The sequence below is a fragment of the Nanorana parkeri genome, unplaced genomic scaffold (genome assembly GCF_000935625.1).
Source record: "Nanorana parkeri isolate BGI_ZX_2015 unplaced genomic scaffold, ASM93562v1 scaffold457, whole genome shotgun sequence".
Taxonomy (NCBI): Eukaryota; Metazoa; Chordata; class Amphibia; order Anura; family Dicroglossidae; genus Nanorana; species Nanorana parkeri.
In genome coordinates, this window is record NW_017306725.1 from 278980 (window position 1) to 295516 (window position 16537).

At 39.1% G+C, this 16537-nt stretch overlaps 1 protein-coding gene across 1 annotated transcript in view; it reads right to left on the reverse strand.

Annotated features, from left to right (window-relative positions):
* The window catches only part of DGKH (diacylglycerol kinase eta), a 172140-nt gene that overhangs the window by 80212 nt on the left and 75391 nt on the right, over positions 1-16537 (reverse strand). Inside the window, exon 3 of the mRNA XM_018560473.1 lies at positions 6102-6182. Within this exon, the coding sequence (XP_018415975.1) occupies positions 6102-6182 (81 nt within the window). The remainder of the gene's footprint in view (positions 1-6101; positions 6183-16537) is intronic.

Below are 16537 nucleotides of genomic sequence, written 5' to 3' on the forward strand. Positions count from 1 at the left end.
CGCGCACGCAATTTTAAGGCTTGACATGTTTAGTGTCTTTTTACCCGACGTGACCCCATCTTTTATATTTTACCAAAAAATTGGGTAATAATAAATGTTTTATCATTTAATATAGGGGAAACTGTTTTTTTTTTTAAATTTTGGTAATTTTCCCTTAATATAGTAAAAAAATAAAACCCCCAGTGGTGAATAAATACCACCAAAAGAAAGCTCTATCTGTCCCCAAAAAAGGGTATAAAATTCATTTCAGTACAGCGCTGCATGACGGAATAAATGTCAGTTAAAGTACCGCAGCGCTGAATACTGAAAAATGGCCTGGATGGGAAGGGGGTTTAACACCGCGGATGTCAACTGGTTAAACAACCCAAAACTAGAAAAATGACAGGTTCCCTTCCAGATTTCTCATCCATCTTGCTAGGTGATTGATTAAAAAAGACCTTGTTCATAAATGACCCAAATTAAAATAGATATCTGTACTTGGGATTTGCACATATTAATAACCAGAATTGGCTTCAACAATGATTTAGTATATCTTGTATGTCTTAACATTTACTTGTTTTATTTGGACTGTTAAAGTTTTAACAGTTAAAAAAACTCTGCAAGTGAACATCTGATAGCAATACATTAGTAACAGTACATAAAGCACTGCCCACACCTCACCGAGCAGTTCTATTTTCTTTGATTCTTTCTATCCCTCTCTTGCACACCAAGCAGCATAAAAATGTCTCATTCCTCAGGTCTACTCAGTGAAAATGCACACAGAACGAAAAACAGAAACCACATAAAAAAAATTTCAGTGACAACAAGGCCATAAACGGAGAGAAGCACCAGAAACTGAAATGGTCAATAGTCATTGCAGCTTTGTAAATAAATACAACCAGTGGTCATGCAGTATGATTACATATGGTTTAACTTCCAGCCTACGGTCTTCATTCATTATGTAATAGAGACATTTTAATCAGCGCAGAGTAGATAACCCAAGGCTAGCAAGCCTCCGCATACAATGTTGAAACTCTATTGAAATTAGATTATCAATTTTTAATTTTTTTCGATAATTAAATATTTTAATGCTCAGCTTCACAATGTGCATAAAGCTGACTGGACGATGCGACTCCCTTCAACTATCCAGAATGCAAAAAATTCACAGCTTGAAAAACACAGACTTTACAGCTCTCAATCTGTATCTTTAGTTTCAGGATTTCCCATGAGCATGTGTTTACTTCTCTTTTAGGTTAAATAAAAAAAAAAACCTCAAATCATTCCAACTGATGTCATGAGACTTTCATTTCTTACCCAATCTGCACAAAGCCAAATATATCTCATCTGCCATTGCACAGTAACATATGCAGTTCTGTGCCATTTACACCACTGAACTGGCAGAGAGGGAGAATTCTACAAGCCCATCTGTTTTCGAAAAACAAATTTAAATGGTCACAGGCAAACATCCTATAGAGACCCTTAATAATATCCCCAAAATTCTATATTTGATATGCATACATACTGTATTAGGGGCTCTTTGTTATTCTTTCAGAGTTAGTGCACATATTTACCCACGAAAAGGTTAATATAATCTCAGACTCCCATAAAGTCCAAACTGTGTGAATGAAAGATCTGTACATAAAACTGGTACAGAGCTGTATGGAGGTTTTGCAATATACAGCACAGGATTCATTTTATAAAACAAACTTTCCATTATAGTAGAGTCCCTCCTAAATAGAACCAGGCAAATGGGCATTTGTCTAAATCTGAATCTCCACTCTTAAAGTATATCTAAACCCAAGAACAAAAATATAATATAATGCAGTTTAATCAGTACTTAGATACAGTGGCTGCATGGGTTCCCTTTATTTCATGCCTTTTTCCTTCCCTTAGTCTCACCTGAAAATCCTACCAGTAACACACTTACTGTCAAAGGGTGTCAACTCTCACTCAATGTACCTTTTATAGAGAAGTAATGTTGTCACCCTAGAACAGGAAGTGTTTTAGGACTACAGAACACATTCCCATCTCTATAAGATGGTGGGACGATGTTCAGTAGTCCAAAGAGAGCTGGGATCAAACTTAAAGGATAATAGTCAGCAAAGGCAGGGAGAAGAATAAGTTATCATTTCACCATTAGCATTTACATACACTTTACATTGTTATAATAGTAAAGCATCATTTCTCAGATATACATTTGTTTGCTCTGACAGGGAGTGTATGCAACTGAATACAGCAGTAGGGCTGCAGCTAACGATTATTTTCATAATCGATTAGTTGCCCGATTATTTTTACAACTAATTGATTGGTTGCAATAAAAAAAATATCTCTCTCAAGCAACATTGAGAATAGCTGCCGGCTATTCTCATAATAGATTTAATTGATTAGTTGTTGCAGCCCTATACAGCAGACATGTCAGCTCAGTGTCAGGCTGTAAAGTCCCAATGGAAGATGACCTGATTATTTCTGGAAGGGGGCAAACCATCAATTAACAAAGTCTTCATGTTTTTCTTACATGTTATGCTGACAGTGCCTTTGTTATACCAGTGTTTTTTCTTTGGCTGTCGGTTATTAGCACTGAACACCAGTGTAACACTCTGCTCTAAAAAGTAGAGACTACCACTAAATAACCAAACAAAGTAATTGAGAGAGAGTGAGTGAGAGAGCAGTTCAAGGGTGAAAAATCATATCAAGTACTTTTTCAAAAGAAAATATATTCAGATTTTTCTTGTAAATCAATAAAAGATGGGGCTCAGTGTAAGTCATTTCATAGCCACCGCTCCAAGCTTGCTCCTGTGATGGACTACAATCTCAATACAAATTAGTAAACTAAACCTGAGATTGTAATCCATCACAGGAGAGAGCTTGGAGTGGTGGCTATTTTACATCACACACAGGGACCAAAGGGAACAAAATTAGCCGCCCTCCAGAAGGTCAGAAAAAATTAGCCACCCTCCAAAAGACAGTCGAGTGATACACAAATAAGGTGTACATTATATATATATATACATATACACATATACACACACACTATAACAACTATTTACATGTATATAAAATGTAAAACTATAAAAATGTATCTTATTTGTGTGTCACTCGGCTGTAGATCCTCCAATCATCTCTGAATTGCTGCCGACACTGCCCTTCCTTCTGGAGGCTGGCTACTTTTGTTCCCGATGGCCTGTGTGTGTTGTAAAGTAGTCACTGCTCCAAGCTTGCTCCTGTGAGATTGTAGTCCATCACGGGAGTGAGCTTGGATCGGTGGCTACTTTACAACAAACACAGGGGCCATGGGGAACAAAAGTAGCCACCCTCCAGAAGGAAGGACAGTGTCAGCTGTAGATCCTCAAATCATCTCTGAATTGGTGCTGAGTGATACACAAATAAGATACATTTTTGTTAATGGTTTTTAATACAAGAAAAGTTGCAATAAGATTCCAAAAGGAACAGTGCAAGTATGTGTTTTTTAGCACACATGAATAATACAGCAGACAATACTTTGCAACCAAAGAAAAAATAAGAGAGTTTGTCTTAAAGTGACACTAAACTCAGGAATTAAATCTTAAAAATACATGCAAGTACCTGAACTATTTAAAAAAATGTATCTTATTTGTGTATCACTCGGCTGTAGATCCTCAAATCATCTCTGAATTGGTGCCGACACTGTCCTTCCTTCTGGAGGGTGGCTACTTTTGTTCCCCATGGTCCCTGTGTGTGTTGTAAAGTAGTCACCACTCCAAGCACGCTCCTGTGATGGACTACAATCTCACATTTAGTTCACTAATTTGTATTGAGATTGTAGTCCATCACAGGAGTGAGATTGGAGCCTCCAGAAGAAAGGACAGTGTCATGAATTCAGAGATGATTTGAGGATCTAAAGCTGAGTGATACACAAATAAGTTACATTTGTGTTAATAGTTGAGGTACTTGAAAACATTTTCAGATTTAACTCCCGAGTTTAGTATCAGTTCAATAGTTAAGCTGCTTGAATGCAGTTTTATGATTTAGATCCTGAGATTAAAAAAAAAAAAAGAAATTGAAGAAAAAGTTGGGACAGAGAAAAAAACTAAACACTTTCTACAAATATAACAGTCTGTAAACCTTTCCCTGCTGTAAGCCAGAATTGTTGAACAGAAAGAGCTTTGGCAGTTTGTTAAACTGCCTTTGTAAAGGGATTCTGTACTGAAAGAAAAATGTAGCTATTTATTGTTCTCCCTCAGAAAATGTTGCTTGCATGGATGTCATGATGGGCCACAGTGGCTTTACATTTCTGCATCATTGGCCTGGAACAAGTATTCATATCAGAAGTCCTTTTGCTATTCCATATGACCTTTTACAGACACATTTAGTACAAAAAAAAAGTAGTCTGAAATCCTTTTGGTGTATGGTTTAGGATTGGTTGGTATGGGTTTCTGCACAGAACTGACTCCTAAAGTGACACATGTATTTATTTTTTAAAAAGTTTTCCCAAAAATTACGTGTGCATAAAAAAAGTTCAGATGGAACTTGTACTGAATAAAATGTTATTTACAGAAGCACCAGTGATGAGTAAATAATAATTAGTTATTCAGTAGGTGGAGACAAGCCCTTGCAGGATTTACTGGTTCTGTTGGTTTATAGCAGAGGGAACAGCAAACATCTTAGGGCCATGTCACACTATTTAGCTGCACCAGCGAGATGTCACTCCATCACGGTTTGCTCACCGTGAGCTATTCTGAAGCATCCGAATTCTGGTTTCATAGTACAGACCAAGACAATGCAGCCATCAATTTAGTTGTAAATAAATTGTATAAAGACAAAACACTGCATGCTGAAGAGAATTTAAAAAAAACACTCAAAACAGCAGCATGCAGAGTATTTTCAATATTAATTTGTAATTTTAAACAGGACACTGAGCTACTCAGCAAAAATATGTTTCTAGGCCTAGCAATGAATTGCTTGGTATTTAAGCAAACCTTTTAAAAGTGCCAGAGTCTATCTGTGAATATGAAATATGAAACTGTTCACTCTGTGTATGACTGATAAAGGGACCATTAACTACCTCCCGGCCAGCCGCTGTGTATACACGGCCGGCCAGGAGCTTCTTGGATGTAACTGGGCATGTATAGAGTCGGCGGATTGCTTGTATGAGGCCCCGAGACGTGTGCCCCCCCCCGCTGTCAAGCTGGTCCCGGGCTCCGGTGTGAGCACGGGACCAGCATAGTCCCTCTGTCACAGGGGATCAGAGGTAGCTCGGTACACAAGCTCCCTCCGGTCCCCTCTCCGCTGTCAGAATGCGGAAGTGGTGTATATTACATCACTTCCGCATTCTCGTGTCACTCTCCAGCTTCAGATGCTGGAGAGAAGCTGATGAAGCAGAGCTCTGCTTCATCAGCTTCTTCAGGGGGGTCCTAGGTGACATTAGGGGTCTTGGAGACCCCTGATGTCTCCATAAAGAGGACCTGTCACCTCTTTTGCTATCACATTAGAGGGTTTCTAGCCCCCCTCTGTGATAGCAATAAAGTGGAAAAAAAAAATTTTAAAAAAATGTAGTTTCCCCCCAAATTTTTTTAAGGTTACACAAAAAAGAATTTAAAAAAACATTTTTTTAAGTCCCCACCCCTACATACACGCATGTAAACATGCGTCAGCTGCGCATACCTGCGAAAACGACGATTGCCCCCATTACGCCGCACACGTTACATGTCACATGGTTTTTTTTCAAAATTTTCAGTAATTTCTCCTGAATATAGTAAAAAATAAAACCCCCAGTGGTGATTAAATACCACCATAAGAAAGCTCTATCTGTCCCCAAACAAATGGTATAAAATTCATTTCAGAACAGCGTTGCATGACGGCATAAATAACAGTCAAAGTACTGCAGCGCTGAACACTGAAAAATGGCCAGGATGGGAAGGGGGTCTAAACACCTGGTCTTCAAGCGGTTAAAGGCTCCGAAACCTTGCTTTCACATCTGATGTCAAATAAAGACGCATTGATATTATTGGACCCTGGTGTGCAGGTGACTACCATCCCTATGTTTACGATTATATGAAACTGTGCTACAAAAGAATTCATTGCCAATTTTCAAGCATTTTCTTTGATTTAGATTCTCAGGGTGCCGCTTCCAGAGGACATCTTACCGTGAAGCTGTTGTTCACATTTTTTGTACTTGACTCGGCGACACTTGCATCTGACAAATCAACCTCATCAAATATCAGAGACTAGGGAAAAGCAAGGAAATCTAACTCATCTTTTGTAGAAAAGTATTAACCCCATAAAAATGTACGTCCAGCGTGTGGACGTACATTTACGTGGTTTTTTTTTCTGGGCGCGCAGGAGCAGAATTTTTTTTGGCCAACTTTTCAGTACTTTTTCATTATGTAGTAAAAAATAAAAAATCCCAGGGGTGATTAAATACCACCAAAAGAAAGCTCTGCGTGCCCCAAAAAAATGGTATAAAATTCGTTGCATGACGGAATAAATGTCAGTCAAAGTACTGCAGCGCTGAATACTGAAAAATGGCCTGGACAGGAAGGGGGGTTTAACACTCTGGTCAGCAAGTGGTTAAAGGAAGAGGTATTTTGCAGCCCAAGGCTATCAAATTCTCCCCATCTATTTCTTACAGTACTAGAAACATAAAGAGGAGAATTTCATTGCTATGGACAATAAATCTGTTGTGTCTCAACTTAAAATTGAATCTCCAGCTTTAAGTGCCCAACTTGGCACCTGCACACACACTTTTTTCCTTCACTCTTCTAGCCAACCTCGTCACATCATAGGAGCTTCTTATCTGCAGCAGGCATTCCTCCTGCACTGGGTGGCACCCACGTAATGACTAATAACGTTCGAGTACTACTCAGCCCTGGAGTACTGAGAGCTCAGCCTGCATAATGACTGAGGAGAAAGCAGGGGACAGGGCTGAGCCTGGGCACATTTTATTTTTAAAACAGAAGGGAGGAGGGAACACAGAGTAAAATAGATAAATATGTATTCTGGGTTTTACGTTAATGCACGGGGGGCCCACTGACCTTACATGTTTTTAATATGACAAAGATATGAAGTTTCATTTGTTTGTAAATGCAGTATTCTTCCCCATGTATTGTGCACATTATTCCAGAGTCAAAAGTACCAAAGAGTTGCTCTGATCATACAAAGTAGATGTGTGTAACTGTATAGTATCTTAAAACACTATAAGCTATATTGTAAATGCAAAATGAGAAACAAATTCCTGTAATTCCGGCATTCATTTAAATAATTACATCAGTAGAGTTTAGTAAAATAGTGATGGACGTATTTTTGTACAGGTTTGGCAGCCTGAAAGGTAGGACAAATCTGAGTGATTCAATCCAAGCATATGAAGAAACTAAGCATAAGCAGACATTACCCTTGGGAAGAAATGGTCAGTTCATTACCAGCAGATTACATGCAAGTCAGTTTGAAACAACTCTAACCACTTTTACTAAAACCAAAATGTACTTAGAGGGCACATCTAATTACATAGCTGTAATCTGTCACAATAGCTGTATATATGAGCCAACAAGGATCTGTGTAACAATAACTCCACCGTCCGCAGAACACTCCCTCTAATAAATAAATAGGATTAGGAATGGCTTTATCAGCTTCAATACATATAAAAAAAGAAGTCTTGTTCTGCACAGCCAAGTGTGGTTGGGCAATTCAGACAGAACGCAAACATGTTATATATATGCATATATACAAAGACAAAAAGGAAAAGCAACAATGCACATAAACACAGAATAAGGATTTGAAAACATGCAATTACAGAATTTATTTAACATTCTACATTAATATTTTTAAGTTAAGAACAGAGAAAGGTAGAGAAATGTTGGAACCATGGACATTTTTGCTCACCTATTGAGATCCGCAAGCCTGAAGCAGTTATCTCAAGCGATTTTGTGTTTTCATGTAAAACATCTATAATGTAATGAAAGGGGTGTCTGCATATATCTTTTTATGTGCATCGTCTTCAGCACCCTAATCTCTTCATTTTCTAGAAAACAGTCTAGGACTATCCTGCCCCCAACCCCCCCAGCAAATCCTTATTGGTTGTTCAAATGATTTATGGAATCAATGTCCAATAAACGGCAGGCCAACCTTTGATTTGTTGAAAGTTGCACTAATAACTGAAGCATAGGTTTAGGGTTTCCAGAAATGCAGAGACACTAAACAAAAGTATTTAGCACCAAAGAATGTCTGCAATAAGTAGCATAACAATAGCCATTGCAGAACACATGGCAGCTATGGGACCTATGGCTCGAAGGGGACCCTATTAGGGGGTTTTGAGGCAAATTAAACAAATAATTTGTGAGCACGTAAAGATAATCCACAAATCCAGTACTGTATTAAGGATTGCAGAGGTTGCTGCTGCCACTGACCCTGTACCTCCCATGTGACATTTCCAATCTGGCATACAGAAGGAAATGTCAGAATTGTGGTTACTAATCACAGATCCTCTTAGCAGGCTGCGCAGGCTTCTTTAGCTGTGTAGATTTAATGCCCTCAGAGCTTCTGGTCATCCCAGCCAGCTTTGGATTTCACCAAGTATTCCTAAAGCTGGCCATATACTGCTCTATTGTTTTTCATTCAACCTGCAGGTTGAACAAATAAAAAATAGAGAAGATTCATCCATCAATGCCACGAGCACGTTGATCGAGGAATCCCCGCCGTTTTTTTTGTATTCTGGCACTGGCCAGTCAAAATACCCAAACAGAGCTGGCAGCTCATTGGCTGCTGGCTCTGTTTGTACAAAGATTTTCTCACTGGCTCCTTCAACCAGCTGATCGAGGGATGTCGGCTGAAAGGGTGCAGACAGCAGCATCAGCTGTGCAAACTTTGTCCGGTTCCTTAAGAACACCGGGGGGAATTTATCAAAACTGGAGCAGACAAAAACTGCAGCAGTTATGCAGGGCAACCAATCAGCTTCTCTTTTCAGTTTGTTTAGTTAAGATTTGAAAATGAAAGAGAGGCCGACATGGTTGCCATGCACAGCTGCTCCAGTTTTGATAAATTCCCAGGGCTTGAAAAATCCACTCGTCCTCTCGTCTGTGAAGAGAGGACGGCGGAGCCCAACGAGTAGCTTTCCCGATTTACGGTACTTTTTTCATTATATAGTAAAAAATAAAAAACCCCAGTGGTGATTAAATACCACCAAAACAAAGCTCTATTTGCCCCCAAACATTTTTTAACATAAATTGCAAGGCTATAGTCCGGTCACGCTGACTGGTGAAATTTTTGACTTACTGGTGAGATATGATAACATTTTTCAAGCCCCGTAAATTCGCCTCTACAAATCCTAGAGTTTCTAAAACAGACTAAATAGCTGTTTGTAGTTCTACAAAAAGAAAAATGCAACAGATTAAAGATGTTTGCATCAGAGTCAGAGAGTAATTATATGCCTATCCACAGCTCTGGTTCCTAGTAGTGCACTGCCTATACTTACAGCTTTCCTGCTACCTCTGCTCAATATAGACATATTTTTTGTTAAGATCAATAACATGAAGGAGGTCACCAGAGAAGAGGGCCCCTTCGAAAAGTTGCTTTGCGGCCTCATGAACTGTGGTTATATAATGTATTTTGGTGCTAACTTACACCACTTTAGAAAAGTAAAGGGCGACTTTGATTTAAGATATAAATCGACTGATATTTCTTTAGACAGAAAATAAACCATCTCCACTAAATTAATTGTGTGAACTGACCTGAAGATTTTCACCAGGTTTTGCCAACTGTGCTACAATTTGATACGATTTAGCTTACAGAATGGTATGGCTACAAAAATATAGTCTAAGAATTCTACTACAAAATGGGCCCGAATGCTGACAGGCATTAAGAAGCCACATTTTTTTAAGATTTCTTATTTTAGCAACTTTTTATGCAACTCCTATGGGAAATCTAATTTTGGCAGCACAATTACAGATTGCCACACACAGTACAGGGACACAGTGTTGCTTTATTTGAGGCAGAAATCCTCTCTATTTTTATTCTCACTGTTTGACGTCAAAGACCACTGCAGAACTGAATTTCACTTTTACAGTTTTCCAACATTAAACCAAATAAGGTAGTCTAGGCAGATTTTAGTGCGAGTCTATGCAAAAGGTCTAATCCCTAAAAGCATAAATGACGAGCTGTACTGAAGGAACCCACTAATCGTCAGTCAACTGAAGATGTCTTCTAATTATATCTTGAAAAAAAATAAAGATAATAAAACAAGAAAATAAATATCCAATTCTTTTAGAATCAAGAAAATTAGCTGGGCATCATCTCTAAGTGCTTTAAAAAAAAAAAAAAAAGAAACCCTACCCTTTTCCCCATAGGTCAGTGTGTTGTTGGGCAGTAGTACTTTTATTTATTTTTTTACTTCCCTAATGCCCTCTGATTCTGCTCCAGCATTAGCAATCTGCTCCTTCACACTGGCTGCTGCTGTAGTAAGCAAGCCGACATTAACCCCCGCAACTGGCATGATTCCACAGTGAAACTGCTTTGTTCTAGTCTGCTGGCCCCTGCTTTTTGCAAAGGATTCCTCCTGGTCCAACCCAGAGGAGCATGTGAAGCAAACACAGCTGCTTCTTGGCCATTTACTCAAGGCTGGACAGTGCTTCATGTGTTAAATGAGCATGCAGACACAGACCTGTGGTCCTGTCATAGGCAGGGGAGTGTGAGAGACCACTGGTCCATCCCAAAGGCAGGGCCTCATTCCCACTCAGCAGGGTAGTCTGATGTAAGGTGTAAGATTTTGCTGCTTTTGCTGCTGCTTTTCTTTACATAAAAATGAATGTGTGTTAGATAACGATCATTAAACAAAATAATCCCTTTCTATATGAAGGCTGCTTCAAAAACAGGAACACCTGTGAGAGTGTGAGTTAACACCTAGTATAGATGTTCGTTAAACTTTTGTTTGTAAGTATCTTTATTGGTATGGAGTGTAAGGAACAGCCAACGCATCCCAGTGGTTTGGGGCTCACTCTACTTCAGGCTTTGAAAATAACTCATACTTACAATTTCCCAAATTGGAGTCTCCAAAAGGCATGTAACGTAAATGGTGTTGTGCACCTTTTCAAGCTACAATGGTATTTATTACTCTAAAAGCATATAATTAGGGATGCACAGATACTAGTATCTGTGCCGATACCAAGTAATTGGGTGAGTACCCGTCCAAATGTTCCACGATGCCGGAATTTCCTCTGACCGGCAGTGCCGTAGGGGAACATGGAGCCAGCTTCCCGGGCAATCAGGAAGCCGGGTGACATGTCATTACCCGCCGCCCAGCTTCCTGATTGCCGAGGAAGCCAACTACATGCCTGAGGAAGCACCGGTATCCGTAACGGCAAGTACTGAAAGCAAAATATCGCTACTCTTATTTGATACCGAAAAACCGGTATCGGTGCATCCCTACATATAATAGATTTTTTTTTTAATCAGAAAGGCAACATTTACAGTTAAGTTTTGCAAAGTAGGAGCATTTATGTTTCTACACACTTAAAACCAAAATATAGCAGTTTTATATTAAAGTTTTATCAGCTTAGGTGCATTTTTGGGGGATATAAAATTATTCCCTTAACATTTCAGCTTTCATTAAAAACAAAATTGCTAAACAGAGATTGGAACATTTTATCTTGGGGTACACTAGTATAAAAGTTAGTTTTAAAGAAATTTGCTAAATATTGCATTTGTTAAGTACTAATAAAAGTGTTTGGCTCTTTCTCTTGAAAAGTCACATGAATATATTAAAATCGGATATCGTGGGACAGAATAAGATCCCCCATTGGCATGTTATGTCAATCTGGGAATCTATTAGGGAAGTTTCAGCTTAGTTACAGTCACCCTTTCTACCAAGCAATAGTTCTACCAGACTGGAAGCCAAAGAAAATCTGAAACAATGACACATACAGTAATAAAACTGGATTTTTGTAGTCACCGTAAAAACCTATTATTGGAATTAACTGAGGGGCACAGGCTTCAAAGACAACTGGGTTATACGGCCACCTACAGGATGGTTTGGACAACCCAAAAAAAACAGTGCCCAGTCCAAAATAATCCCCGACTTCCTGCATGCCTCCATTTGGTGACACAGTAGCAGTACCAAGAGCAGAAATATAAACACAGGGAAGGGAAACCTGTGTCCCTCAAACTCCAAGAAAATGATTTTATGGCGAGCACAAAAATCCAATTTTCTTTCTCGTCTATTGAGGGTTACAGCATTAAGAGACTACTGAGGAGTCAGCAACACAGCAAACTAAACAAAAAACAGACAAAAAAGTTTTCTTTAACTCTTGGCGCTAATGGCTGCCAGCTGAACGATCCACTTGCTTTTGCATACTCAAAGTTTTCAACAGCTAATCACAGTTTTTCACACAGACTTGAGGGGCTGCTCATCCAAGGCTCTGGGGCTTCCACCACGAACATAGGAAACAAAAGGGAACAGAGCACCACCTCCAATATTAACAGAAAAAGGGGAATGCCTGTAGATCAAAGAGCTGCTTGAAGGACTTTACGTCTGAATCTGACATCAGATGATGCCCGAGTAGCCACTTAGTAAAATGTAGAGACCGTGTAAAACAGAGAACAAGCTGTTAGCCTTGCAAATCTGGCTGTGAACAATGGCAGAGGAAGAAGCGCTACGACCAAGTACACATTTAAGGGTGTGGTTGCAGGTGGGCATGGATGGTATAATGATGTTGATTCGATGTTGTCAGTGGTTGATCATGTGGTCAAAATTGTTTTCCGGATTGTGTTAATATAAATCGAGAAGAGGGGAGACAAAGATGGTGCAAGTGAATCTCGAGCAATAAATAGGACAAAGTGTGAACATGTAGAGACTCAGCACGAGGTTCTTAAAGATGTCAAGTCTTACGCGGTTTCTGATGCTGGAGATGATGTTTGACGAATTCCTTCAGATGCAGGTGTAATTATAGGATTTCAATAGCAAGAGTCCATCATCTCCAGCATCAGAAACAGCGTAAGACTTCCGTCGTTGATGACATCATGGGGGTGATTTACTAACCTAAAACACACGCACGCACTAGGTGCGTGTGATTTTTACACAGCAAAACGTATTTATCAACCAAAAAGTCTCTAAAAGCATATTTCCACTAATGCCATATATGGAAAAACCATGCACATGATGCATATATAATGCTGCTTCACAGTTTAGACAAAAATGGTTAGCTCATGCATTTACATTCCTGCATTCATCAACGCAAGCAACACAATGTGGAGCTAATTTACACAACATCGCCTTGCAATTCATGCAGGGCGTTGCACAACACACCTGCTGGGTGTGTACACACTACGAAGGTGTCTAGATTCCACCAATAGATCATGCTGGGAGGGAACACACTACAGAGGTGTATACTTGTTCGTGGCGTGTTTATAAGGTTAGTAAATCAACCCCCATATCTTTAAGAACCTCGTGGTGAGTCTCTACATGTTCACACGTTGTCCTATTTATTGCTCGAGATTCACTTGCACCATCTCTGTCTCCCTTCTTCTCGATTTATATTAACACAATCCGGAAAACAATTTTGACCACATGATCAACCACTGACGACATTGAATCAACATCATTATCCCGTCCATGCCCACCTGCAACCACACCCTTAAATGTGTACTTGGTCGTAGCGCTTCTTCCTCTGCCTTCGTCCACACCAGTCGGACACCCCGGTCCATACTAATTAGAAGCTGCATACCAGTTAAACACCACCTAAATCCATTACACCTGTGCTGTGGGGGCTAATATTCTGCTCATACGGGAAAAAACATTAAAAATAAAAAAACACATTTGGCTAATCGTAATTATGAAAATTGTGACTGGAGTTTTTCTGTGTTGATATGAATTTTAGAATTGGATACAAAGTATTTCGGCTTCTAAGAAAGCTTTAGGCGACACTAAACTCAGAAGATAAACCTTAAAATTACATTCAAGTATTAACAAAAATGTATCTTATCTGTGCATCATTCAGCCGCAGAGCCTCAAATCAGCTCTGAATTCATGCCGACAAGGTCTTTCCTTCTGGAGGGTGGCTACTTTTGTTCCACATGGTCCTTGCGTGTGTTGTAAAGTAGGCACCGCACCAAGCTTGCTCCAGTGATGGACTACAATCTAACATTTAGTTTAGTAATTTTTTTATGAGATTGCAGTCCATCAAGGGAGTAAGCTTGGAGTGGTGGCTACTTTACAACACACACAGGGACCATGGGGAACAAAAGCCACCCTCCAGAAGGAAGGACATTGTCAGCACAAATTCAGAGATGATTTGAGGATCTACAGCTGAGTGATAACCAAATAAGCTACATTTTTGTTAATAGTTAAGGCACTTGAATGCATTTTAAAGATTTAACTCCTGAGTTAAGGGTCACTTTAAAACTATATATGCAAATATTAAAAAATCAAGAAAAAAAGCAATATGTAGATATGTTCATTGGCAAGTATGTACTGCTTATTAAAATGAAAGAGGAAAAAAAAAAAAAAAAGGAATGAAAGGATGTCTTACCTTTGAATCCTTGGCATAGTACAGGGTTCTGCCCCGAAGCTTAAAATAGCGTTTTTTCCATCTTTGAAATGAACTGGTTTGCTTCAGTAATAATCCTTCTTTGATACTTGTCTGGAAAGTAAACAGAGGGGGAAAAAAACACGTTTGTCAAAAAGGAATGAATACATTCTTCTTGCCGTGTATGGTTGGACATAGGCAAATTGCAGCCAAGTACTTCTCCCACACATCCTACATGAAAGATGATTGCCCTACAAAAGCACCATCAGGAGATATGGCTCCACTTTTATCCTTGCTTGCTAATTGATCACTTGACGTTCCAGACCATACTGTAGATAGTTTACATAATGTACCCAATAGAGATTCTTTACGACAATCAACTGGACAGAAATAGCAGATAAACATGCTACTAACAAGAGTCACAGAAACACTTATTTCCTGTCAAGCCAAAAAGGGGAATATTAAAAACATGCCTAAACAAAAATAGGATTAATATTCTAATGTCTGATGCACTGTTATTCATTGTAAACATCTTCCTGCTTCAATACGTTTTTATAGGAAGGTTTTACGAATAATGCAGTCAAACACCAAATAAAAAGAGATACATATCCTAGTACAGTGTAAAGAGTCTGACCCATAATGCAAATATTGTTATCAAAAGCATGAAATTACAGAGACAGCCAAGACAATCCATTAGCTTCCCGGAAGCCAAGGTGGGTATATATTACAACAAAGACCACTGGCAAGTATCCAACAACTTAAGCTGGCTATACACCAGTAGAAATTTGTTTGAAAAAATATAACTTTGTTCAATTTTCTAATAGTTAATGGGGTTAAAAATTCAATTGATGGTTTTGAATGTAGACAAAAAAATAAAAAAAAAGGTGCCGGATGGAACATTTTTGTCAAAGAAAATTCTAAGCGTAATTGTGGTTTTCATTTAGAAAACTCCAATAATTCCAAAACCAAATTATGACTTTTTGTATGAAAGTTAATTTGAAAATCTACAAGTGTATACTTAGCTTTAAACTGCATGAGATATTCTAGTGTATTTACATGGTTGTACTTCGAGGGGGTTGGAACAAGTAGACAATTTAACTGTGAAAATATGAACATTAAGGGACGATAAAATGGTAGTGTGGGAAAGGTTAGTAGGGAAAAGTCAGAGGGAGGAAAGGAGGAGGCAATAAGGTTGGGAGGTTATGGAGCCAGACCAACCAGGGTGCCCCCCGCACTAAGCCCCACATTCCTATGTACAGCTCATAATTAGATAATCCATAGCCAATTATAAAATTCCCTGGGGCAGTAATGTGTTATACATGGAGTGCAAACCTTTCTGAATTTCTTAACTGTATTACAGAGAATGGCAGCCAATTTTTTGTTGACTAAATACATGCCATTGATTGCTTAACCTGCACTACTGTCTAGTTGCCAGACCACCAGGCTTTAGCAAGAGTTTGCCTTGCTGCTGTGAAACTAAAAGGTAATGAGCCTGAATTGGTCAGAAGTACAGCTGGTTGGTTTAAGGAGAGCTTTGCATAGATTATCAGGAATACAGCTACCCAGGACGGTATATACTAACTGATATGCTCTGGTCCAGAATTGTTTGTTTCTGGGGCAGCCCCAGAGTACCCATTTCTCCACTGCCCCTAAGGCAAAAATCCAAAGCACCCCTTGTGAATTTGGCCAGTCTGTGATGGTGGATGTACCACATTTGTAATAACTGGCCTCAGTAAATTAGGAATTTAGTGAACCATGTGAGATTGTGTCCCAAATCTGGGACGCGGGGTGTACAAATTTGAGTCAGCAGGATTTTTTTTTTTCTTTAAGGAGCCAGCTCTATTGACAACAACTAGAGAGCATTAAACATTGAAAAGTCACCTGTGATTTTTAAGGAGCATGGGCTATCTGGCTCCTGGGATTTATAGGGCAGGGGATATAGCAAATCACCTTTTTGGAGGAAACTATAAATTGTTGAAACCATGCCCTTCTTGGATAGGGGATCTCAAAAGGAGTGTTTGAAAGGTGTGGGAGGGTTAAGGAAAAATCTGTAAATTTCAAGATAAAATGCA